Source organism: Gasterosteus aculeatus, chromosome 20 (genome assembly GCF_964276395.1).
Source record: "Gasterosteus aculeatus chromosome 20, fGasAcu3.hap1.1, whole genome shotgun sequence".
In the NCBI taxonomy this organism is placed as follows: domain Eukaryota; kingdom Metazoa; phylum Chordata; class Actinopteri; order Perciformes; family Gasterosteidae; genus Gasterosteus; species Gasterosteus aculeatus.
The window spans coordinates 12,533,513-12,559,496 of NC_135707.1; the positions used below are offsets into that span (position 1 = coordinate 12,533,513).

At 42.5% G+C, this 25,984-nt stretch overlaps 3 protein-coding genes across 4 annotated transcripts in view; 2 read left to right on the forward strand and 1 right to left on the reverse strand.

Moving 5' to 3' along the window:
• Window positions 1–747: 747 nt before the first annotated feature.
• Window positions 748–9,443, reverse strand: mboat1 (membrane bound O-acyltransferase domain containing 1). The gene is made up of 13 exons (XM_040164348.2): window positions 9,168–9,443; window positions 8,585–8,730; window positions 8,308–8,385; window positions 7,157–7,252; window positions 5,830–5,885; window positions 5,606–5,660; window positions 4,675–4,867; window positions 4,345–4,537; window positions 4,118–4,221; window positions 3,930–3,994; window positions 3,706–3,838; window positions 3,427–3,578; window positions 748–3,119 (listed from the first exon to the last, which is right to left on the reverse strand). The coding sequence occupies exons 1-13, from the start codon at window positions 9,261–9,263 to the stop codon at window positions 2,933–2,935; spliced, it is 1,554 nt and encodes a 517-aa protein (XP_040020282.2). The 5' UTR covers window positions 9,264–9,443; the 3' UTR covers window positions 748–2,932.
• Window positions 9,444–12,355: 2,912 nt separating this feature from the next.
• On the forward strand, window positions 12,356–23,068 carry LOC120810090 (transcription factor E2F3). 2 transcript variants are annotated; one of them, XM_040164357.2, is made up of 8 exons: window positions 12,356–12,914; window positions 14,996–15,113; window positions 15,899–16,029; window positions 16,259–16,347; window positions 16,576–16,734; window positions 17,061–17,175; window positions 18,122–18,263; window positions 18,538–23,068. In XM_040164357.2, the coding sequence occupies exons 1-8, from the start codon at window positions 12,636–12,638 to the stop codon at window positions 18,831–18,833; spliced, it is 1,329 nt and encodes a 442-aa protein (XP_040020291.2). In that variant the 5' UTR covers window positions 12,356–12,635; the 3' UTR covers window positions 18,834–23,068. The 2 variants fall into 2 exon arrangements, with proteins under 2 accessions (XP_040020291.2, XP_040020292.2); XM_040164358.2 differs by lacking the exon at window positions 12,356–12,914 and adding an exon at window positions 12,996–13,270.
• Window positions 23,069–23,208: 140 nt separating this feature from the next.
• cdkal1 (CDK5 regulatory subunit associated protein 1-like 1) overlaps window positions 23,209–25,984 on the forward strand; it is a 165,242-nt gene continuing 162,466 nt past the window's right edge. The window contains exons 1-3 of the mRNA XM_040164344.2: window positions 23,209–23,369; window positions 24,986–25,149; window positions 25,445–25,557. Coding sequence (XP_040020278.1) covers window positions 24,992–25,149; window positions 25,445–25,557 — 271 coding nt within the window. The 5' untranslated portion in view covers window positions 23,209–23,369; window positions 24,986–24,991. The remainder of the gene's footprint in view (window positions 23,370–24,985; window positions 25,150–25,444; window positions 25,558–25,984) is intronic.

Sequence of the window (25,984 nt, forward strand, 5' to 3'; positions counted from 1 at the left end):
TCATATATTAAATGTTTTACTCTGTTTTTTTAGAAGGGACCTACATTAATATGATATGCTGATAAATAGCAGTAGTTTAGGGCTAGATTGCTGATTGTTTAGGCATTTTAATCTCATGAATTTTACTTGTTACTGTTACAAACATTTGTTCAGGTGAGACAGCAGTGAACTTGTTTAACAAGACATTAATGCATATTATGCATATTAATATACAAGGTAATATACTGGTACTTACTAACTACATACTTGCTATGCATTTTAATAACACTTATATGCATGTGTGTTATCCCCATATTTGTCTAAGAATTCACTGCAGCTGCTGCAGCAAAACTTGAGCTCTTGAGTTGGTGAGCAGCAAACACAACAGAGAGGCAGAAGACTTACTGAAGCTCTGTGTGCAGAAAGATAAGAACATTAACGCAGACGCACAAACACACACATGCAAACACACACCTAAGTCAAAGGGGAACGGACACGGAGGTGACACAAGGAACCGAGAAGAAGCCGCTTTGAAAATGTCCGCGTGGGGCCGCTGTCACATAGAGGGTTTCACATGTGATACGGTTTGAGGCTGTAACTGAGAGGCAGAGAAGTTTGATAGAAACCGACGAAAAATAAATGGACTTACACATGTTCAATAGTTGTACTTAAAGGGAGTCAGAATGTGTTGTCTTTGTAATGGTTTAGAATTTCTCCATTATTATTATGGTATACCAACTTATTCAATCCAGTTTTGACCAATAAAAATGTGTTTCACTAAAGCTTTATTTTTTACTCAAATCTTCTTATACCACTCAATCCTTTTCCTTCATACAAACAATGCTTAAATCGCGCGACACACTCTCACAGTCAGTAAATTGTATTATACATCTTCAAACCGAAAAACATCAGTATTGAGAATTTCAAATAGCTGCAATTTTTGACAACCTTGCCATTATACAGTGCCATTTGTTGCTCATTTCCCTGCATAAAAACACATTACAAAGCAAACAGTGGCATGAACTCGTTAATGATAACAGAAAAACACGTAAAGGCTACAGTCATTTCCATGTCAGGTTTAAAGGCTTATTGTATATACTTGTGAAGAGTTTTAGACCAGTCAGCACTCGCACCTCTTGTGGGTTCAGGTGCAGTCGGCCATTGACTGTAGCTGTCATTGAGACTCAAAATAATGATTTGATTGGAAAGAGATTTTATTCTAATTGGCCAGTTAATAATAGTAGGATATGGAAGGTCCCTTCTCCTTTCATTTGAAATCTTGAACAATAGTGGAATCTATCTAAAAATAGATGTTAATTTAATGCAGATCAACAAGTGAACTGGATCCTTCTTGTCACAGCAAAGCTAAAGCTATTTATCTCTGACATATCTGTCTCTGAAAATAACCGTCTGGTCTTTAATAAAAGCTCTATTCAGAGGCTTTTTTTTAAAGATTCAGGGCAGCTAATAAAGATTGTGTCCAACATGAATCAACAGATACATGTTATACAGGCTATACTCAAAGAAATATATTACATATGCAGTAATTGCACTAATCCTAAAATCCAAAAAAAAGGACTGCCTGACATTTCAAGGTAAATGTATTTTTCTTCCAAAATAAAATAAAAAATCCCAAATAATATTCTTGCCTTGCATCATTAGCACACCTTATTTTAAAGAACCCATAAATTTAGTTCATTTGCACTGTTAAAAACAAGCCATTATGCCACTTTTAAAAACCCCAATGCTTCAAAATGTCTTTTCACTTGATAATAATAAAAATTAAAAAAAATGAATAAATGTAAGCTGAACTCATCTTGAACCCTAAACCTCACCTTCTGATTCATCAACTGTGATTGTGCTAAAGTAAAAGATGGTGAAGGATGAACTTGTGTGTGAAATTCGGACCTCTCAAAGCCAAAAGGAAAGTGTATTTCCTCTCAGTTTAACAACAGCTTGTTGTTCTGATACTCTACATCATGATAACAGGTAACCAGCCCCGTTAACCTGGTAAAGTACGGAACACAATGAGAACTACCGTTACATCCCCTGCTGCTTTGTAAACAAAGAGATCGCTGAGGACGTTTGCTTGTGCTTCCAACTGTTAACACCAATCGGAGCATCATTTCATCACTTTACAAAAAAACATAACCATAAAGCTCTGTGAGTATCCAGAGCAGCCACGCCTTCCTTATAATCCATCACAATAGCAGTTTTCACTGGAAAGGTAGAGAGCTGCATGGTCTAACTGGTATCTCAAGTGTCGTTCCACTCAGTCAGTAGAAAAAAGAACAGTGGCGACATTATGACAGGGTCCACACACACACTCACACACACACACACACTCACACACAGGGTCAGTGACAAAGGTTAGTGGGACGTCAGACAGAGTAAAACAGTTACACACGCATACTAACCAGGGCTGTCTTTCTCTCCTCCTGCCCTTTTGTCGTGGCCTCACAAGAGCAGCCTTTGTATGTAGAGAGGGACGGAGTGCGAGCGCGTCCTGGACAGTATGAGCATATTTGTGTCCCAGTGTCGGCGTGTGTGTGTGTGTCCTGGTATTTGTGCCCTCCTTACGAGCTGCTATCCCACTGTGCTGGCTCAGATCCCACCTTTCCCTCTTTACACTGTTGCATTGTTGGCGAGCTCGTGTTGTGATTTGTAGAGAGAAAGGGGACGAGTGGAGGGACGGGTGGACGCCAGCGTCCCGGTGGTTGCGGTTGTCTTGCCAGTTTTTGCGCTGTGCTCATGTTTCACGAGTTGTCTTAGAATCAGAATCAGGTTCTGATCTTGTTAATCTTACGCCGTGGCAGAACAGTTCTCCCCATCTGCATTCAGTGCCAGAAATAGTGAATCTGAATTGTCCCCAAGGAATAGATTTTGAAGTGGCTGAATTCCCTTTAGGGATTTTCACTTGAGAGCTTTGTAAAAGAGTGCAAAGAGGTCATTTTCAATCTACTTTGTCAATATTGTTGGAGTGAACAGGCTGGCACTGCGCTGAGCACGGAGAGGAGGAGAAGGAGGAGGAGGAGGAAGAAAACCTCTCGGTGGTGGCAGAAGGTTCACTTGGTTTGTGATTCCAATGCAGGCCAATCACAGCCAGAATACTGATGATGTGAATGTGGAAGTACATAGACCTAAAAAAAACAAAAACAAAGAATACATTTTGGGGAAATGTTAATCAGCATGAAGAGGCGAGGCCTGAAAGAAATTCTAATGTTAATGGTGAATTTTAATGGTTGAGAAAATTCTTTAGGCATGACTTTAGCTGCTGCCCTTATTAAAATATAATTTGTCTTTAATCATTCCGAGAAAGAAATTGCAAAGATGACAATTCCTTAGTTTGTTGTGTGGATCCTCTGAAAAATGTCTCTACAGACAGATTTCTATACATTATTCAAAGGGGGCAAGCATGAATTAGGCGTAAGAGGATAAATATCGTACCTGTAATAAACCAAAGTGGGCTCTACTGCAAGAAGAAGAAAAGGCATAACCGTGTAGCAGATGGCCAGCTGAGTGGCTGCCCAAGTTAAGACGTCGTAACCCAGCTTCAAGCCTCTGCTGCCCAGAAAATAGATGCGAAAAGACTTCCGTACCTGGCGGGAAGAGACAGACGAATGGCGTCACAATATCCGATCAGCCACTGTTATTAGCGAAAATTTGACGAAAAATTAAAACATATCAGTTGTACACAGTCATCAGAATTTCCAGCCAGGTACTCACGGCTCGTGCTGCCATGGTGACGGGGATGGCAGTGATGAAGGTGAAATAGTATCCAGGGTAGACGCCATGCCACAGGGCGGACAGGATGAAGGTCAACGCCAGCCTGTGCTTCGGCGCTCGGTCATAACACACACTAAGCGGATGAGAGAAATCAAACATATTCACAACAGCTGAATAAATCTTTTCCGGCTGCGTGCATGTGTACTGTGTACATGTGTACTTACGTCTTTAACCAAATTCCTGTTTGAATATTCCAGTTGTCTATGAATCTCTTGAAGCTGGTTGCCGTCTGAAAAGAGACAGCAACAAATAATAATAACCACCTAACAGAAACTCTGTCATGTAAGTCATCGTCAGCGTTGACCGACATGTATGTGCATGTGTTTTAAAAGCTGTGCAATGCCGAGGATACCTCAATCCCCAGGATGTTGAGGTTACAGATGAGGTCCCAAGATGGCTTTCCATTTTCATCCAACCCCAAGAAACCATAACCTGCAGCGTTGTTGACCGCATCAGCTGCACGGGACAGAAATAAATCAATGAAATGACGTCCGTAGCATATTGATGTTGCTCAAATTCTCATTATATTGACCTTCTATTCACATTCTATTCACACACACACACACACACAGTCCTCACCTAGTGTCCAGGCAAAGTAGAATTTGGGCCTTGCTGCTTGTATGGAGAAGAAGGCGTAGGTAAGCCTTGTGAGGAAGGGGGCCCGGCTGACGAAATGGGGGTCCACGTTGTACTTTATTGGCAAAGACCGGGTCAAAGTGAGGAAGAACAGCATGCAGCCGCTGCAGACGAGTAGTTTTCGGCAGACAGCGTTCTGCAGAGAAAGCAGACGACTGCTGAGCAGTTAGCAAAGTAGGAGAACGCCGCGAAGCAAGATCGGGCTGGCAGATTTTCCTACAGTGCCAGCTGCGTCATAAGAGGAAGCAAGCTGGCATGCGTTCATGTCTTTACCAGGGGGGACGGTTCCGGTGTCTTTTCATAGCCGTTCTGCCCGTTACATGTCCCAGAGTGCTGGCCAAGCCGCCGGCCGATGTGTCTGCCCTCTATGAAGTCTATGTACTCTTTAAAGTTACTGCATGGTCCCACGAAGACACTCAGGAAGTTGAGGTTGTAACTCAGGTACTCGAGGAGAGAAGGCCTCACACTGCGGGAAGAGGAAGATGAGGGCAAATCCTTTCAAACTAGTAGAGCCCTTTGTTTTTCACGCACTGAGAAGCTGTGTTATTGGTTGGTAGATGACATGTAACATACAAGTGAAGATTCCGTGACAAAAAGTGACCTTAAAAAAAAAAGAACATGAGACAGTCTAAATGTGATTAACCAGTTTATGATATGGTTCATTTAGTTCAGCATTGTAGTAGACGATGGTGGGGTATCAAACACTGAAAAACCAGGAAATCATACAGAAAATCTTATTGTTGCTTAAAATAAAAATTTGACCTCCTGAGCTGTAATCTAAATCCCTGGTTATGCAGCGGTCAACGCGTGTATGTAATGGAAACATCCCAAGCATCATTGAAAAGTGAAATCATTTTTAAATACACTTTTAAAAACTGTATTTAATTTGTAAGAATATTCATTGTAAGATGACACACATGGTGTTCTGCTTACTGGTATTTATTGATCCACATGCGGAAATATTTTAAAATATTCATGCAAAATGATTCTTTTGTAATTTCCCATCATGCGTTTTGACATGAATAAGCAAATCACCGTGATTGCATCTCCTTGAATTTGTCCTCCATGGCTAAAGGAAAGAAACAGTTATTTATTATTTAAAGTTGGTGTTAATCCAGTGGACATCCAGATCAGCATCAAAGCAACATTGTAAACTATGTGAACCTAAAGGTTAGATTTCAAATAAAGGACAGTAAAAACTTACGTAATAGCCAGAGGCTTCTGCCCGGAGGTCAGTTGTTCAGATTTCTTACACATACCTGAAAAGAACCCAATGACAACGTCATTCATTTTGTCACTTTCTTCTTGTACAAATTCCATTTAGCAGCTTTCAGATCCAGTTTCTGACACAATGTCATCGTGGTTCACGTTGGAGTTAAATACAAGGGAGCCGTTGTTGATGCTAACGCGTCTCCTCCACTGCCTCACCGTCATGGAGCTGGAAAGCCAGTGTGGTTATCTTCTGGGTTACTATCATCAGAGGCCTGTGCAGAAGGAGAATGAATGGAAACCAATGTTACTTAGATTCTGAGGTGAAAGTATATATATTTCCACCGAGGAATACGCTCACGCTGTGTTAATTAAACCGTTTTAACCGTCACATGCGGCATATTTGGTCATTTATTAAATGAAACAAAGCGATTGCCGTCTGAGCATCTGGCTGAAGGCCGGAGAATTCATTTAGCCCCGTGAATCGCTTCATTGTTTTCAAGCAATGTCGAGTTGGGTCACGAATCAATCCAATGCAGCTCCTCCCGATCTCCTAACCTTCACAAACCAGCCGGTTCACAGCGATGAAGTTGCTGACGACAATAGAACAACGCTACTGAGAGGATTTCATCCATCTGTAGGTTTTTATACACATTTGCAATGCGATAAAAAGTCAATAATCAGTAATAATTTGATTGTACATTTAAGATTTATCGATATACACCAGATACAACATAGCAATGTAAAGAGGGACCGAAGGACATAGAGAGAGACTCCTCTCTCCCATGAATGTGAATGTGTATGCACAAAGAGACAACTACATCTCTCTCTCTCTCTCTCTCTCTCTCTCCAACACACACACACACACACACACACACACGCACACGCACACTGGTTCCTGTGTGTGAGTCGGCTGCATTGTGTGGCCAGCATGGCAAAACCAGGCAGAAAGGGGCCGAGCGTCTGGCAGTGTGAGCTGGTTGGCTCTAGAGAAACATTTTCAGGGTGCCAGCCGGTGTGCGCGGGGCCTCCAGCGCCGCCGCCGAATAACTCTTCTCCACGTAGACGCTTTAGTTCGCAACAAACACACGTGTCAGCGAATTGAAAGTGGCAGTTGATGAGTTTCAATTGCAAAATGGTCCCTTTAGACGATGCCGGAGGAGCCCCCGCTCCTCTTGAGTTGTAGGAAACGCCCTCTTCTGCTTTCCTAAATTCTCCTCTTTGCACCTCTTAAAGGTTCCTAGTCCAAATGTTATGTTCACATAAACATAGAAACACTAAAGAGCTTTAGAAGCAGCCTTCTTTCTAAAACAACAAAGTCCCAGTTGTCAAGAGGCAGCTAGTACCTTACCTCTACCTGGAGCAACAATGTCAACTTTGAGCAGCCAAAACATTCCACGCTGCTGCTTTTTAATCAGAGATGTGTTATTTACAAAGGGCCGGGGCGGCGGCGAGTGTGCACGCAGTTTGTAAAACGTTAACTGAGCTGACTAATACGCTGGAGCCAGAAAGTGCGGCAAAGAGAGAAGACGACGTGTTTCCTTACCCAGAGAAGTCCGTGGACAGAACTCCATAGTTATAGATGAAGGCTCGGCTCACTTGGCACGCTGTCAAGTAGCCCACAGACGCCACCATGGAATACCTGCCCGCCGAGGAATGAGCCAAAAAACTAATCAGACAAAGGACAACTACGGTGTTTTGGTGGCACGCGGCACACGTGTAAATATTACAAAGCAGGGCCGCCACATCAACGCGTATTACCGAGTTCTCACCTACTGTTCTATTTTACTGAAGTATGTCTTCATCAGAAAATCATTTGAATCATTCTTTGCTGTGACTGCTGATCTCGTTGGTGTGCCATTTCAAATTAGAAACGGGCCAAAAATGAATTATTTATTCATTAAAAGTGAAGTTACTGACTGAAAATGTGTATGAAGCAACATTTCTTTCTTAACGTTTCCATGTATCTGCAATAGTCAAAGTTTCCCACCGGAGACACAAATGTATTGAAAGTATTGGCATTATGACGCAGCAGGATTATTACTGTTTTTTGTGGGCGTGCGCGAAGGTGTGTCGGGTTTGCTTTGATTCACTAAAAGTCACCGCCTTACACTCCAGTGACAAAGAGGTGTGTGGCCAACAGCGAGCAGCGATTTGCTCCATGATGTTTGGAACGAGACCAGTTTCATCATCGTCTTTCTTTCCACCGCGGTGGTCGGTCGGGCCAAATGTAACCGGTAAATCACACGCAGTACGTGTTGGAATGTGTGCGATGGAGTAAATTACTAAATAGAATCTTCGTTCTTCGTTCTGCCTTACTGCTACAAATCGATTGTCAGTACAATATGCCATTATATGGTCGGAGCAATCTGTCTACTCGACCAGACACACTCGTAAGACGTAAACGGCCTCGGGGACGATCTCGTGTGAGAAGTTTTCCTGGAAGACAACAGCAAGTAGAATTGCGACAGTGTCTTAGAAAGGAAGTGTAGCATCAACCTGTCAGCATGACGCCAGGAAAACAAAACCTCTACATCGGAAGGAACTCATGTTTGTCCATAACAAAACAATCAATAATATTTACCTGATATTTAATATGTCTACGAGCCACCAATCCCACCACATTTCAGGGCCGTACTTTTGTCTCCATAACTTTTAACCGGGTTTTTGTGTGACGTTTTTAAGACCATCACTAACCTGTGTACATTGTTAATGTCGGCTTTGATGACGATCAAGTAACTTGCCAGAACCACGAGCAGCATGTGAGCTGAGTACCTGCAGACAAGGACAAACACAACCTGACAAGTGTGCATCGTCGCTGTTATTTGAATGATACAGCATCTGATTGATTGATTGATCTCTTGATGAAATGCCATCATGAACTGCATCTCCTATACTTTCTTTTCTTTTCTTTCAGGGAGAGAAACTGAAGGAAGTACTGTGTGTGTTTATCCGTGGCAGCGTCGTACAGTACCATCCAAAGCAGAAGAAGAGAAAGACGACGCCGAGGAGAGCGGCCACGGCGTGGCGGACCAGTGGATTGGCGTGGCCGGGACCGAGGTAGAGGCGAAACCAGAAGGCAGCGGCCAGGGCAGACAGCTGGCACGCCAAAAAATTCACCTGTGTGGGACGGATGGAGATTAGGAGGGTTTTATTTTAGCACGCTCAGCAAATATATTAAACACAATATTTGCTGTTTATAAGCTGTCACAAAAATTAAACTCCCGCGAGAAAAGATTGCTTTCCCCACTTGTGTCATCATCCCCTGCGATCATTTTCTCTCTGTTATTTCATTAAGTACAATGTCATGTTTAGTTTTGCTGTGATATTTAAGAAACAGAATTTAGCTTAAAAAAGGAAGAAAGGTTTTCCAGCTTCGTTCTTCAAATACTCAATTGCTATTTAAAAAACAGAGACATGAGCACAGAGAACCCTTTAATCTACTAATTGGGAAGTGAATTACATAATTGGACGTGACAGTAAGGGGAGAGCCTCTGCTCTGAAGCATCATGGTCGGCCTGTGGATCATAGACAAAGTAAGATAAAGTATTCCTTACCTGATCAAGAGGAAAACCCAAGAACTCACTGACAGGGAGCAGCAACTTGGATCCGGTGGTTTTAACTTCAAGCGCAGATTCAGCCGGTTCGCCCATCCTACCGGGTGGTTCTGTCGCTTTTTGTTCTTATTAAACCGATTACTTACTCGTCTCTGTGACAGCAAAACATTGTTTCTGCCCGAACCGGCTTGTGAAAAGTCCAGCTGGTCCAAGGAAAGACAGAACAGGCGCGGCGCTCCGGGCTGTCGCTCCCCTGTCCTCTCCTCAAACTCGGGGGCAGTCAAGCCAGGCGACGGCAGAAGGGAAATGCATAGCTGTTCCGGTTATTACTTTCAAAATAAAAGAGAACGGTGACACATTAGGTCTTATAGTATTTCACTAAAAGAAAGACCATTTTGATATTTAGTTTGTGTACTGTTTCAGAGAAGATGTTATTTTCTATACCGAGAATGTACTCCCTGACCTTTTAGTTAAATCATTTTAACACTAAGTTATATTTTGTGTAATTATATACCGGCTTTCAAAAGTGGCGGTGTATCTTTTGCTTGTATGTAAAAAAATAGAAACTTTACGGAGAGACTTGTGTCTACACATTTTAACTAGGTCAGATATAAATTAAATAAATAAAAAACACACGAGCGCCAGTTTATGCTACTTCCGGTGTTATTACAGCTGACTTTCATATTTGGCCAAGAAATCAAATTACAAATTTGGCCTTTATTTCTGTTCTATTTGAGTGTTTCATCATGGCTCGTGGTGACAAAAAAAATACTTAATATGAGGCATCAGCTCTGAATTGTGCTTGGAATGTAAGCTTTTTCTAACAATAAACAATTGATTTGATAGTAATATATGATAACACTACTGTTGCAAGATAAAAAATATATAAAATTCAGTGGACTGGAAGTATAAAGTAGCATATAATGACCTCAAGCAGATGCACCAGAAACGTCAAACTTTCATTTTTTGTCCACTGATGAATGTTTTGCAATATTATCCCAGACTTCCTGTCCGATAGGAAGCAGCACGTGAAGCTGGGGAAACATGCCTCAGCCTCTCGGACCATCAGCTCCGGTTCCCCCAAAGGCTGCGTTCTTTCCCCTCTGCTCTTCTCCCTGTACACAAACAGTTGCACCTCCAGTCACCAGCCCGTCAAGCTCCTGAAGTTTGGGGATGACACCACCCGCATTGGACTGATCTCTGGTGGGGACGAGTCCGCCTACAGGTGGAGTCTGACCATCTGGTGTCGTGGTGCAGCCAGAACAACCTGGAGCTCAACGCTCTAAAGACAGTGGAGATGGTTGTGGATTTCCGGAGGAACAGCGCCCCACCCTCCCCCATCACCCTGTGTGACTCCCCCGTCACCACTGTGGATTCCTTTCGTTTCCTGAGCTCCATCATCACCCAGGACCTCAAGTGGGAGCTGAACATCAGCTCCATCACCAAGAAAGCTCAGCAGAGGTTGTTCTTCCTGAGCCAGCTGAAGAAATTCAACCTGCCAAAGACGATGACGGTGCACTTTTACACGGCCATCATCAAGTCCATCCTCTGCTCCTCCATCACCGTCTGGTACGCTGCAGCCACAGCCAAGGACAAGGACAGGCTGCAGCGTGTCATCCGCCCTGCAGAGAGGGTGATCGGCTGCAATCTGCCGTCCCTCCAGGACTTGTTCACTTCTAGGACCCTGAAGCGAGCTAAAAAGATTGTAGCCGACCCCTCTCACCCCGGATAAAACATGTTTGTTCCCTTTCCAGGAGGATGCTCCCGTCCCTCCAGGACTTGTTCACTTCTAGGACCCTGAAGCGAGCTAAAAAGATAGCCGCCCCCTCTCACCCCGAACAAAACCCGTTTGTGCCCCTTGAGGATGAGGTCGATCAGGACGAAGACAGTTTCTTCCAGTCGGCAGTCGGGCTCATCAACAGAGTCCGGTCCCTCACTGACTGACCGGTCACTTTCTTTCTCACTGCACACGTCACTTTCACTTGTCACTTTCTGTTCACTGGTGCACTTTATTTTTAATTTTTGAATATTCTTAACTTTGTAACTTTAACTTTTATTCCTTTATTTTTAAACTAACCCATAGCCTCATACTACTAACCCATAGCATTATATTTTATTTTATTCCTCGTGCACTGTTGTCTTGTCGTCCATTGTCGTACTGTCTGCTGTTATGCACCAACTGTCAAGTCAAATTCCTTGTATGTCTGACATATTATGGCAATAAATGTTTCCTGATTCCTGATATTCATATACTTTTAGTATTATAAACAGGCTGTCTGTGGTGGCAATTCTGGAGAACAGTATTTTCTCGCAGTCCTTCTACAATGAATACAAACAAAACATTGAGATGTGTGGAAAAATAGTATGTTCCAATTGAATTTCAAAAACATGCAGATGCTTTTCTATTGTGCCTTATGTGGGTCTGCTCTACAATTAGACCAGGTCACTGCAGGCCTTCTCTTGCAATGTAAAACATACATTTAATTTAAATACATTGGTCAAGCTGCCCTTCTGATGAGTGAATATAACATTATGCTCACTTACAGCACAATTAGCTTTGATTTCATCAATGCAATGAACTGATATTGAAAATGTGTATCGACCAGAAGCCAACATAAAACAGTGTAAAAGTAGGCTTGCAAGAAATTAGGAAGGAAGTACACAGGCCCTACAGGCCCTGGAAGGAGCTGTGCAAAACATATGCATAATTACTATATTCGCATTCAAATTGAACCAACCATGCGGAAAAGAGGTAAGAGCTTTTAGTATTTAAGTCGTTAGTCGTCAACCGGTTTTGCCAACTGATCTGAAATCAAAGCAACGTTTTATTTAGAAGAAGGTCAGCATTTAATTTAGTGCCCAACAATCATACTTTCACCCCGATGTACAAATGAGCACAAAAAACAATCCGTAGAAAGAGGGCCGGACGTTATGGAGGACATCTGACCATTTGTCTGCGACATATCTCTCCAGCAATCAAGTCTTTTGCGTCACTTAGCGTCCTGTCGGGGAACTTGCAAGGCGCGTCAGATGACGCGTCCTGTTTACATCTGCCAATGAACACGTGGCGCACCAAATAGTGAACCGCCATTGGCGAAGAGGGCTGAAATAAGGGCGGGGACTCTCCTCCGACAGACCAATAGCGCCGCGTATGTAGATTATGTTTGAAAAATTCCCGGGAAATCTGAGTTTCGCGGGAGGGCTCTTGAGCGCGTAAACCGTATCCCTTCATTCATCAGGCCGTTTCCTGAAGCCATTTCTAGACGGGGGGACGAGAGTTGCGCTACTTTTTAATCCGTTGCATCTGCCTAAATGCACTTTCTGAAGAAAAAATACTTTACCAAAGTCGATGCATCAGACTGTCATCCTTACATCGGTCTGATTATTTTTGTGACTATTTCGGAGGATTAGCAGGAACACGGGCTTGAAAGTACAGAGACAAGAAAGGGGTTACCCCGAGTACGCAAGATGAGGAGAGGGATCTCCTCGGCTCCGGACAAAGTGATTTTAACAGGGGTCGGGGGCTCTCTGGACAATAATATCATTTTAACCGCTCTCACGGATCGCCTGAACGCCGGTCAATCCAACGCGACCTATATCCAAATAATAACCACCCCACCGCCTTGCAACATTACACAGACATCGAATGTGTGTTTATCCGAACCTCAGATAAACAACATTTACACAACTCCACAGCAAGCCGGCGCAAACGGAACAGGACAACGACCCACTCTGGGGAGACCGCCGGTAATACTCTTCACAGCTCGTTTCAACGTGTTTGACATGCTACAACTAGCCGCAAAAACGCGACGAAGACGTTAGCTTGCTAGGCTAGCCGAGCTTGTTGTTCGGGCAGCTAGCGCTAGCTGCTTAGCCGGGGCATTCCCCTCGACCCTATAGCGAGGGGGCTAACTAACCACCGCTAGCTAAGTTACCCAACTGTGTTAGTTGGGTGCTATGCTGACCGCAAAGAATGTAAACGCAGAGTTTTGAGTTAGTTTTGCTTTTGCAGTAACGTAGAAATGTCTAATAGCGTGCTATGCTAACTTCATGGTGGCGCTTTTTTTAGTCCGCTTCACCTTTGCAGCCAAATGGAAATATTGGTAAGAGATGAGTAACGTTAGCGGTGGCCTAGTCGCTGCTGTTGGTGCCCTAATTTGGGGGTGAAGGGTGTAGGGGGGTGGGGGGGGGGGGGCGTTGAGCTGCTTGGACCTTAGTTACCTCGTTTATTAGCTTACTAACCGACCCGAGTGGCTTAACATGCAAGTGCGCCGTGTTACAGGGAGCTAAAGCCCCGCTGCCGTTTACCAGCCACCCGAGAGGCGTCTCGGTCCTTTCTGAACCGTCAAGCCAACTTGCATGAAGCTTAGAAGTGTGGTTAGCTTTCAGGGCTAGTAACGTTAGCAGTATTGATTTTTGAGGACAACGTTACTCGTTGGCGGCCTCGATCTTAATCTTTTTTTTTATTTTTTATGTGCCCTACATCTGTAAATGAAGTGTGACGTTACGGTGCCCTTTCGTACCAAGTTTAAGTGAAACTAGTTTATGTTGCCGTGGAACCGATTGCACGTTTCCTGTGTGCTCGAGCTGCACAAACCGCACTGAATAGTTTCAGCAGCGTTCGGGGGTGTCGGTTTGTTCACGGCCATTCGTCTTTGGTGAACTAAAGCAGCCTCTCGTCAGCCTGTATGGCCGTGACCAGGCGAGGGGGGGGGGGTGAGGAGGGGAGAGGGAAGCTGCTTGCTGATATAAAATGGCTGACATTTTGACAGTCAACAGAGGGCACATTACTCTTTCTTGGACTTGGTCTTGAGAACGAGCAAGACCGTGTTGCATGCGGGGATTCACTGTCCTCGTGTATGCGACGTGTGTGTGTTGCTTGACTTGAGCCTCTATCTGGGATTCAGAGGGAAACACCTCGGTGTGTCGCTCACACGGCTGAATCGGGGTGGATTGATGCCAAAGCAGAAGTTCCAAGGGTCCAAAAACCAAAACAAACTATTCACTAATCCACTAGGCCAGGTGTAACATTAATGTTAACCAAAAGTATTCTCATTTAACAAATGGCCAGTGCTGTTGATGACGCCTAGGCAGGTCGTGCTTCTGTAATGACATGGGATGTTCAACATGGGGCCTAAATGGTTTTCAGTACGTGGAGGACGTTTAAGATGCTTGCTGTTGTGGAAACGTAAATGTATAATGCATAATGAATGTGCCTCACTTTTCGTTAAGCTACACCAGTAATGCATTGATTGAGGGGTCGGCCATTGGTAACCTTTGAGATTAATGTAACATATGTGGTGATACTACTGGATTATATCCATATTCCCCCAAAATGTGGATTTGAATATTCTGAGAAGAGGTGTGGGAAATTACTTTTTAAAGTTTATAATTCTTGGTCAATATGATTGGAATCTAATATTTGAAATACTCTTATGGGCCTTGTTGGTGTTTTTGTCTTTGCCAATGCATTCAGAAAAGAAGAAATCACCAACTGGATTTGCACAAGACTAAAAAATAAATGCCTCTTTTTTTTAACAATAAAACTGAACTGAACTGAGCGAATGAGGACGTCTCCGATTCAATCACCAATAAATTAAAGCTGGCATTTCTGTGCCATGTGCACGGTTTCATCAATGTATAAACCTTTTAAGGATTACTTGTGTTAACAATTGTTGTAAATTGCTAAGCACTCTGATATTTGAGACACGTAAGATCAAAGTAATGAAGCGTTTAGCAATCGCGCCACATTCATGGTGGCGTCAGTAATGAAGATGCCAGCTAAATACCCCAAACGTATGTTTTCAACTGCATTTTTGTCCCCGTAGGCAAAAAGGCGATTGGCGCTCGACGATTCAGACCACCAGTACCAGTCGGAGCCGGTCCGGACCAGAGGCAGAGTGGGCACCGCGGTTGCCAATGGAGCACGGCCAAAGACCCCCCGAAGTAAGAAGCCCTCTTTGTACATGTGACCAACAGTACGACAGCACAGCGATGCAGCGTCATCCTGTGTGGAAGCCGTGCAGACCAAGTTGCATAGAGGAACGGCCTCGATTCCGCCAGTTCACACGGTTGTTCGACACGCTGGACGCTGCTGTTCGGCATGCTGGACGTCCCCATCGGAAGTTCAGCAAGAACGCTTATTTCTCTCTCGAAGTGCAATAGAGATCGACCCAGCCCGATAATGTCCCACCTAATGAATGGGAATAAGAAGCAATCAACGTGAATCCTAAAGTATCCACTTTTCCTTTTTCTTCGTACAGCATCCCAATCCATCTAAATGCCTTATGTGTCATGTGTCCTACTGCAGAAGTAACAATCATGATCCCTTGAATTTCACTGAAAGGACTATTGGAATACAAATATCTTTGCAACTTGTAAAGAAATTTCTCTTTACCCGAGTTGCTGTTGTTTTTTAACGATGGAGGCCACCGCAGCAGTGTGCGATCTTGTTGGTGCACACGGGGCGCTAATAATGCCGGAGTAATTTGCCTTCAGCATTTCTGCACTGCGCAAAAAAATTTGAACTTTTTTTTTCATCGTAGCGTCCGGTCAAAACGTAATTTCCCTAAATGACTAATTATAGTTAGTGTGAGTACAGGAATCTCGTGAGCAACATGCTCTTGTCACACTTTGGACAAGCCCACAACTTGTCCAAGTTTAACTATTATTACAAAGTTTAATGTTTAACTTTTCTTGCAAAACTTACTTTCTCGTTTCCTCTACTGCAGCTCCAAAGTCTCCACCAGAGAAGACTCGGTACGACACCTCCCTGGGCCTGTTGACAAAGAAGTTTGTGGACCTTCTGGCCCAGTCTTCTGACGGTGTCTTGGACCTCAACCTCGCGGCTGAAACCTTGCAGGTAAGTTCAGGTCCAAACAGAAAAGGCCTTGAAAAATAACATTTTTTGTAAGTTTGATCCTTACAGTGACGCTTCTAAAACAACTCTTAAGAATTAACACAGATCTGCTCAAAGCGTTGATAAAGTTTTTCATGTTGGTGCTGAGGATTGTTTTTGCGGTGATTCATATTTGACGCAGTTAAAGTCACCGCTAAGATGGAAATGACGAGACCTGCATCCTCTTCTTCAGGTACAGAAAAGGCGGCTGTATGATATCACCAATGTACTAGAAGGCATTCACCTCATCAAGAAGAAGTCAAAGAACAACATTCAGTGGATGTAAGTGCCCTCTCTGACATTTTCTCTCTCAAGTACTTGGTTTTCACATATTTAAGTGTACATTTTGCCCTCCGTTCCAAAGCCTGTTGGAAAGAAATACCTCTGCTTGTTTGAGCCTTTTCTTCTACCAAATATTTACAATGATGACTACGGTTCACCGATTAATACAGGTGCAGTGAAGCAACTGAGCCGGTTGTGAATGTGTTTTGATCTCTTGTTCTCTCACAGGGGCTGTAGTCTTCTGGAGGTGGAGGGGGCACTGAGCCAGAGACAGAGACTAACGGCAGAGGTTTCTGCCATGGGGGAAGAAGAGCAGCGACTCGAACAACTCATCCAGGGATGCAGCCTGGATATGAGACGCATGAGCGAGTTGCAAAGCAATCAAAAATATCCTTTTGATTGGAAATCTACATTTCTACTCCGCTCTCGTAATTAGAACCTGGTAAAATCGTACTGATATGGGTATTTTTTAAAGAAATCGCTGAATCGGTTGAAGATATAGCTCATCTAAATCCGATGTGCACGGCGTCATCTTTCAACTGTGCTTGATACCTCTCATACCTCTGATACCTCTCATTCTGAACATGTGTATATTTTCTGTACCACATACAAAGCAGATGTTCTTCCATTATCCTACAACAAATCAAACCGCATGTGAATGCGTATACATCTATGTTTACAGACAATGTTGTTATTTCTTTAACCTCCTCCACGTATGCCTATGTAACGTACCAAGACATCAAACAGTTGGGAAACCTCAGAGACCAGACTGTTATTGTTGTCAAAGCGCCCACCGACACCAAACTAGAAGTAGCAGACCCCGATGAGGTACGTACGCGACACACAAGCTGGAGCTGCTGCGGTTGTCCAGGCGACACTTTCTGCTTCTCGTCATCTCATCACCTACGACTTGCTTTTCCCTCAAGTAAACAGTTAATTTCAGACCTACCTGGAGTCGATGCTGCCAATTAGTTTTACAAGCTTTTTTGTTATGACGGTGACTAAGTTTCAATGTCTAAAGCAAGCTTTAGTAAAACCTGTAAAAAGCTTTTACAGAGTTACTGGGGTTATTTGGTGTACATAACGTTTACACTCAGCAGCCACTTTATTAGGTACACCTTGCTTGTAAAACATTCCTCTGAGATTTTGGTCCACATTGACGTGACGGCATGACTCAGTTGCTGCACATCTGTCTGCTGCACGCCTATGATGCCAATCTCCAGTTCCACCGCGTCCCAAAGGTGCTCTGTTGGATTGAGATGTGGTGACTTTGGAGTGCAGTGGACTCGTTAAGAACAGTTTCCTGTTGTGTGGTCTTCTGCTGCTGTAGATGCTGTTCTGCCCTCCTCAGTTGTGAGCAGTGGTTATTTGAGTTACTGTTGCCTTTCTATCATCTCGAACCAGTCTGCCCGTTCTCCTCCGACCTCCCCAAATCCACTGTTTGCGACGTACTCGTACCAGCTTGTCTGAACGTTGTGGGTACCAAAGTCATTTAAATCCCCATTCTGATGCTCTGGTTGAACCTCAGCAAGTTGTCTTGACCACGTCTACGTGCCTCGGTGCACTGAGTTGCGGCCACATGATTGGTTCATTGGCATTTGTGTTAAAGTGGCTGGTCAGTGTATATATTTGTTGTGTGCGTTTATACATTAGTAGAGCATTTACAAGTTGAAGGGCTATGGAAAGCAGGTTTATGTAATTGCTATCTTTCAATTAAATCTCCTTCTAATGTATTAGTAATTTCTATTTTTGTATTGTTTTCTTTTCTCTCCAGAATTTGTCCATCCATCTGACCAGCACTAAGGGTCCTATAGAAGTCCTGCTGTGCCCAGATGAGGAGAATGATCCCAGGAGTCCGGTAAAAGACGGCGGCATGGACATCAATGGGAACTCTCCTTTCCTCAAAGTCCTTCAAGGTTTGTCTCAATAGACATGGGTGTGCACTTTCTCTTTAAGGATAAAGAAACCAGGCTGGCCTGTATAAATCACTTTTGGCAATTTTCTAATTATTAGCATGGTTGTTATTTAAAAGGCATTTTCGAAATGTTTGTGCTACTTCCACCTAGTTGTCCATTTTTAACACGCGGCCCTCTAAGAAATACAGTGTTGGCATTTTATCAACCTGAAGTACTGTGACTAATGCAGATATTTAGTTAATGGTAACCAGTTGACTCCCGTTTTCTTTCACAGGTCCCACTTGCTCGTCCGCTTCAACCATCCAATCCCTGGCTCCGCCTTCTTCCTCCTCCGCTGTGTCCGTCACCACTCTCTCCCCGATCTCGTCCCCCTACACCAGTCTTCTCCAGCAGACGGATGACCAGATTGCCTCGTCCCTGGGGCCGTTCTTAAACCTTGGCCTTCCTCTTCTGGGCCAGGAGGACTACACTTTGGATTTGGGCGACGAACATGGAATCAGCGACTTGTTTGACGCCTGTGACTTTGATAAAATGCCTTCGCTTGGCCTGGATGACCTGTTGTGCAGCTAGCACGAGGTCATAGAGATTCCCGTCACGGTAGAGCGAGAGCGAATGGAGACTCAGTGAGGGGTTTTGATCCCTGTGACTGACTAGTTAGAGGAAACCAATTCTAAATAGATGGAAAGGAATTACTGGGGCCTAAATGCCACCATCTTTCATTGTGTGAGAGATACATGGCCTTGCAAGATTTCCCCCAAAGGCACCGTTGGTCAGTGTAGAGACGTTTCCATTACTCTTTGTCTCAGGCGATGTATCGCCCCCCCATTGTGGCCGGGTGTTGAGGGACATCCTAAAGATTGTTTTTGCGAAGTATAAATTTGGAGGAGAGGGATATCCACTGTACAGAGAGAACCGCAAAGATGGAGCAGCTGGAAGGGAAACGCCCCACACCGCCTGGCATTAATATTCATCGTGGGTGAGCATGAAACCCAAGTGTGATTGCACACGAGATGCAAAGATCAGCAGAAACCGTTAACTCATCTTGAAGGAAAAGCACATACGCACACAAAAAACGCTAAATTGTTCATGTAAACATTAAAGGCAGCGTTGATAATTTTCCAAAGCAATTTTTTAGATTTCTGTTTAAAGTTCAGCAGTCAATGAATCAAATGGCTCGGCAGAAGAGAAAAAGATCCAGCATCAGTCGCTGACGGCACTGTAACGAGCACGTCGCATCCCTTGATGGGTCCTTCCACCTGACTGAGCGCATGCGGGCTGCGCGCTCATCATAACAACGCGCCCAGATGCGTTGCTTCGCTTCGTTTCCCATGTGCACCGCGGGCAGCGATAGCAGTGGCTTTGGAGGGATGACCGAGGGGACGAGAAGTCAGTGTTGTGCACTCTGCAACTTTCTTGCTAGATTTACTGTCTGGTCAATCTAGTGCTCAGAGGTGCTTGAATTGAAGAGTTTGCTGAGTCACTTTTAAAAGTCTTGTGTACTCTTGCTGGTGATTACCAACCCTGCCTTTTAAATATTTTTAAATAATCCATTTGTTCTTTCGGAATACCCTTTTAATATCCCAGAAACATTAGTGTGCCATTTAAATAATATCTAACTGGAGTGATATGGAATCAAATGAGAACTTTTTGAATCCGTCTGATCAATTTGGGAAATCAGTGGCAATGACCAGCCATAATGAATGTGTGTTACACAGATCGACATGGTGTTTTAGGAGCCATGTGATGCATTCACTTGTCAGATGTCAAAGTTCATACAGATGTGTTAATGCCAAACGCTGTGGAGGCTAATGGATGCATTCCTATACACAAAGATGTAGGGTCCATGCTGCTGAATGGTCTTTTGTGTGTCATTATGCAGGACATTTTAGAAATGAAAATTGAATATGAAAAACGACACAATAGACGCCATTCACCAGTACAGCAGTTATCTGTGATTAGGTTCTGGACATCTGTCCGTGTCTCGGTGCCGGCTCAGACGCTCGTCACGCTACCCTTTGTGGCATTTGGGCCAATAATCATCATTGCCTTGGTATTTTGTACATTTAAGCCGTATTGAGACTTCTTTAGAGCCGCACTGGAGTTCATATACGGTGTTTTGAGTGCACGTGGCATGATTCCCTAATTTAAAAGGAAACTAACATGGCAATACAAATAATACAAGTGTGCACTAGTTTTGAATGTACAAAATACTTGCAGTGTGCCTTCTGGCTGATCCCTGTTCGACCCCATTGCATACGATTTGTCTCTCCTGTGCTGTATCATCCATATTTTAAAGGCGTAAGTCGGTGATTTGTCCACCTGTTCTCTGCTGGTGATTTGGACCATCTCATATTTTGTAACTAAATTGACAGTTTAATGAATATAAAAATGTTCACCGTGGGAGGAGATATTGTGGTGTGTAACTTCACATCACCCATGTGCTGACAACAAAGAAACAGCCATCATAGCACAGCAAATTTTGGGTTGAGCAAAAACTGATCTACCAAACCGGGCACACTGGCACACAGACGGAAACTCTGGGATCATTTTAGAGATTATATGTGTCAGGACCCAAACGCCTATTTTGTTTCGGCTTTTCACCCATTTCTTCATCTTCAGCAGCGGAAGCGGCCACAACCACTGTGCTGTTTAATGGTACGGTGGTTTGACTGGTAAAACCGCTCATCGATGCTTCTTGTCTATTCGGTCTACTGAAAGCAGTGTTGGAGAGAGGATCGGTGCCTATTTCTTTTAGTTTCAATTAGTGCTGACTTTTTAATAGATTTTAATCCTGTAGAAAAACGAATGATATCCATGTCATCCACGAGGCCAGGGGGCACAAATTTAGGCTTCAGCATGTAACCAAGGGCCCATATCCACAATATTTACAAAGAAAAATAATAGAGCCTGTTTTGTAAATTGAGCAAATCCAGTGCGACAAGCAGTGTTTCGCGGTCGGCTTGGTAACACCGTTGTTGTGCCGGGCCGCTGGGTCTCCAGCAGTGGCCGATCAATAAGAGCCAGCTAGAGGACTTGGTGACCGAAGAGCGATGTATTTTTGTGTAATCTCGTCCGACACGCTGGCTTTGAATCTAGGGAAACCTGCGGCTGCAGGTAACATTGCTGCTGTTAGTGTAAACTTTCCTCGATCTGATTGATGTGCGCTTGAATAAATGTGTGAGTTATGTGAAAGATTAGCCTGCCAAGTGTACATTGATGTACAGTTTTCTAAAATGTTCAGTGCACAAGGTACTAGCGCATAGAAGTAAATGCCATAGTGAGTCTTTAAATTCCCCTTTCTCATAGAAATTACACTTGTATAATTTAGATGTGTGATAATACATCGCACTACGCTTTTTACATGTGCGATGTTTCACTCGTACCCTGATTTAATGAGTATGCCTTTGCTCTTTAACCGATCTCAGTCTGTTGCATCTAAAATTTGAATATTTGGGTGCACATTTATCGGTATTTATCTATCGGTAGAAAAGCGGATAACTTGCAATATTTTTTTTGTTTTGTTTTCAATCTTTCTTCCTCCATAAGTTATTTACGTCCTGCTTTCATCTCCTAAAAGAAAGTAGCACACGTTCAATGATGCATACATGCACTCATACTTTTGCAGTTGGCCTATCTGCCATTAGGAGACATTGCCATGTCTATGTACCCCACTGAACTGTTATCAGTGATTTGTGTGTGTGTGCGCGCGTGTGTTTGTGTGTGGGGGGTTGTGTGACACTGTGTGTCCGTTTTATTTTTGGAATGATGTGAGGGAGTTTTTTTTTTTCTGCCTTTTTTTATTTTTATGGAGAGTATTGCCTATTGAAACAACTGGGTAAAATCAAAACGCAATCATTGACATAAACTTCATGCATTCAGTTGATGAGAAATTACAGTTCATATTTCATTATTAGTGCTATTGCAATTGAATTGTAATATGTAACTTTAATGCACAGAAATCTTCTGATTACAATCTACCTTGTGCATAAGAAAATGTATTGTCTTATGCACATGGGAGATTGTGGGAAATGTAATTACGGAGAAAATCAAGCTCAATATTTTCCCCATTTGGTCCACTAACCTTGTTTGTGCTATTTTCTAAGGACATTAACAAAGTTAATTATATTTACCTCAATCTGTTTCAAGTGGCCAGAATCTGGTTCTAATATTTCATCCACTTTTACATGATGGAAACAGGATTTTTGGATTGTAGATTGTACCTCTCCATGGGTTTCTAATGGAATGTTAAAGATTTGAATGCACCGCTTAAGCTTGTGTCATTGCCGGTGAGTCTGTAAACTATTTGATGGGTTACATGAAATTACAGCTTCATTTCTATGTGTGATTCATGTTATTAAAGCTTACAGAAAAGCAGAATTAGGTTGAATGTGGTGTTGACTGTAGTGACCATTGAAACAGCACTGTTGTACCTGCTATTTTTCTACGGTTATTCTTAAGCTGTTACCAAATAAAATATTCTGATCGGTAAATCTTCTGTAAGGGTTATGTGAAAAGTTGACTATTTCATAGGAAAGAATTGACTAAAATGATATCGCCGCCTGTTTCCACTATTTACAGAGAAGTCCCATCATAATGAAATTTGAATGCTTGAGTGAATGTATCTGTGTGCTGTTGAATGTTTGATCTTTGATGTATGTTATTCACCTATACAAGTTTCTTTAACATCTGTTTAAATGAAGAAGTTGCATTTGTTTGGGAGGGGTGGAGGTGCTAAATGGACTTGTTTTTTGTACCCTGGGTGTTTGTAATTGAAAATTTGAATAAAGGCTATATGAATATAGAAATGTGTTGTATATTATATTATATCGTCTTTAAGGACGAGTGTTTAAAACAAATGAAATAAATCAATTAACATTATTGCTCATTTTAATCGCACAGACTGAATTAACACTTCATGAGAAGGCAGAGAAAAAACGAACTCCGCTCATTTGTCCCTCTTCACCCACCGTAGCTACGCACAAGTATGGCCGACTGAGAGGGGTGACAACTGTTTTGATGGTGTAAATAGTGCAATTTGCCATTTGTAAAGCACCCCTTGTATCAAAAGTCCTACTTTTCTAAACCAACAACTACATCGCTTCCCAGGTACGAATGTTTCACAGCGTCGGAGGAGCTCTGGCTGTCCCAAAATCAGGGCCACGTGGGTCGTAGCTAGCCAAAGAGGCTAGTCAAGCTAAGGGATAGCTTGCTCATGTTACAGAAATAACGTTAAATCAAACCACGGCCTGCCAAGTATCTATCGAATCGGCTCAGACATTTTCATGCGCGTTTGTAATCTGTGTGGGCTAAAACTCATGCGTACATTGCCATGCGGTTAGGTTAACGGTGACAGTAATTTAAATAGTATACTAACGTTACTTGACGTTACCTTGAGCCGATAGCTAAAACGTTATTAACGCAACTACGAGTTATTAGGTTTGTTTGATAAAGACCATAGGTAACGTTAGGCTATGCGAACATAGGTTGCCAACTTACGGTGTCAACTACAATGAAGCTAACGTTAGGTGGCGTATTTAAGTTAATGCATCCAACAGTTGGTTAGAAAGCTAAACTCTGTTGTACGGCGAACCTGGTAAGGAAAGCAGCTATAGCATCACGTAGTTTGGTTAATGTGCATTTACTACGACAATGTGAAGTAAAGGAAAGCCTAAAGGTACTGTAATGCTCGACCTGCTTGCTTGGTTTTTCTGTCACATTCTGACACATTTTCAGTGAAGGAGGAATTCAATTCAAATATGAAAAGGATTTTGCGCTGTTTTAAAGCTAGAATGATGGACGACAAAATATATTCATGCTGAGTTAACTTAATTAACTCAGGTGTGTCAGAAGAAACTAGTGCTGCTGTAATCAGTACGAGGAAGTCATTCTTTGATCATCAAGGTAATGAATTCTATACCCTGTGTTTTAAAAGAATGGGACACAATGTAATTCCCCGTGTCTTTCCTCATCACCAACATAGACTAACCAACATTGCTAGAAATGTACATTTAAAGAACTTCCAACTTCCATATCAGTTTTAATCACCACTGTGAAGGCTCCAGAAATGTGTCTAGAGTGTTTTCTTTGTTTTTAAATTAAGGAAATTTATATTCTACATAACCTGCTTTTGGATGTATTGTCGAGCTCCAACGATCTACGAAAAGTGGCGATTTAGATTAAGTGATTTTGTTTTCTCAAATATGAACTTTTGTTGCAATTTTTTGTCTTACATTTGGTCTTACTAAAGTATTTGATAAAATTACCTTGGTCTTCAGAAAAAGCCCATCAGTTTTCTGATGTGTTATTGACCAAATGAAAATTGATTAAATGATTTACAGATTCATCTAGAATAAAAAACATTCTTTGCATGCTACGTGGTATGCTGAAGATTTTCAACATCTTTGTTTGCCAATTCAATTGTGCAATCACATGTCACGTCATCCTATAAATTACCCAGCATTTTGATAAAAACGATGTGATAATGAATGTAATCTAAGTTCTGTTTAATTACATTTGATTTTATTGGGGTCATGTGATGTGGGCCATTGTAAATAACTTGCAACATCCATTTCTGGAAATCAAGGGTTTACTAATCTCCGGGTTAACTTTTGACTCTCTTGTATCTTATCTATCCAAAGATATATATCTTCATATTTCAAGATGCATATATATGGTAAACGGTGTATAGAATAATGCTTTCAATGGCGCTTTCTCATTGTCAGACCATCATGCCGTCCGCCTGTGACTCTCTGATTGACGACATTGAGGACATGGTGTCCTCCAGCGACCCTACTCCTCTCGAGAGACAATCTGCTAGAAAGAACATCATTCCAAGGTCCAGGAAGAAAAATGAGCTTCTGAGCCATGAGGAGCTCCAAGCTGACAGGTATGTGGACTGTTTGACGTAGTGGACGAGAGTATCTTGTGATAATCTCCAGTATTCAGTAGCTTTTGGGCTGATGCTGTGTAGACAAAAACAACAACCAATCAATCTCGGCAAACCTCAAAAACAAACAACTTTTTTTCCCAGACTCATGAATTTTAAGTTTTATATTGGTCCGTAGAGGCAAAGAAATATTACACAAAACACACTAAACTGGTCTTTTCGGTTTTACGAAATAACCAACATTTTTACACATCATATAACCAGAACATATTTCACTGTTATTGTTTTGTTTTAGTTTGATTCCTGGCACCCAAAAGATCTGGATGAAAACGTGGGGCTGTAGTCATAACAACTCTGATGGAGAGTACATGGCCGGACAGCTAGCTGCCAGCGGATACATGATGACTGGTGAGAAATGACTCATTTGTGGTGGTTTGTATTAAGTCTATTGTGAACTATAATGAATAAAACTGTTCTAGAAGTTGTACTACTAAAGGAAAACTATGGAGTAATATTTATATAGAATGGATGGATGTGATCTATTTTAGACCACTGGAATGAAGTAAACAAATAATCAGCTGGAATGGTAGAGTAGTTTAGTGATGTCATTGATATTTTTAAACACAAGGGGGCAATCTTGCATTGTAAGTAAACCGTACCGTGTGTCTTATTCTACTTGGACACTGTTTGTGGCTCTGAATTTTGTTCATTAGACTGTGCTATTCAACAAATGCAAAGCAAACGTATTTAGGTATGAAAAATTAAAGGTACAACATGCAGCATCCTGCTAAAAAAATATTGTATAGAATGATACAAAAACAATTCTAGCACTCAT

Coding starts and splice junctions, on each gene's coding strand:
- mboat1 (XM_040164348.2), bottom strand. CDS start 9,263: ATGGGCGAACCGGCTGAATCTGCGCTTGAAGTTAAAACCACCGGATCC. Junction 8,731..9,167: donor TGGGTTTTCCTCTTGATCAG/GTAAGGAATACT, acceptor CGTCCCACACAG/GTGAATTTTTTGGCGTGCCA. Junction 4,538..4,674: donor CACCGGAACCGTCCCCCCTG/GTAAAGACATGA, acceptor CTTTCTCTGCAG/AACGCTGTCTGCCGAAAACT.
- LOC120810090 (XM_040164357.2), top strand. CDS start 12,636: ATGAGGAGAGGGATCTCCTCGGCTCCGGACAAAGTGATTTTAACAGGG. Junction 15,114..15,898: donor ACGGCCAAAGACCCCCCGAA/GTAAGAAGCCCT, acceptor CCTCTACTGCAG/CTCCAAAGTCTCCACCAGAG. Junction 16,348..16,575: donor AAGAACAACATTCAGTGGAT/GTAAGTGCCCTC, acceptor GTTCTCTCACAG/GGGCTGTAGTCTTCTGGAGG.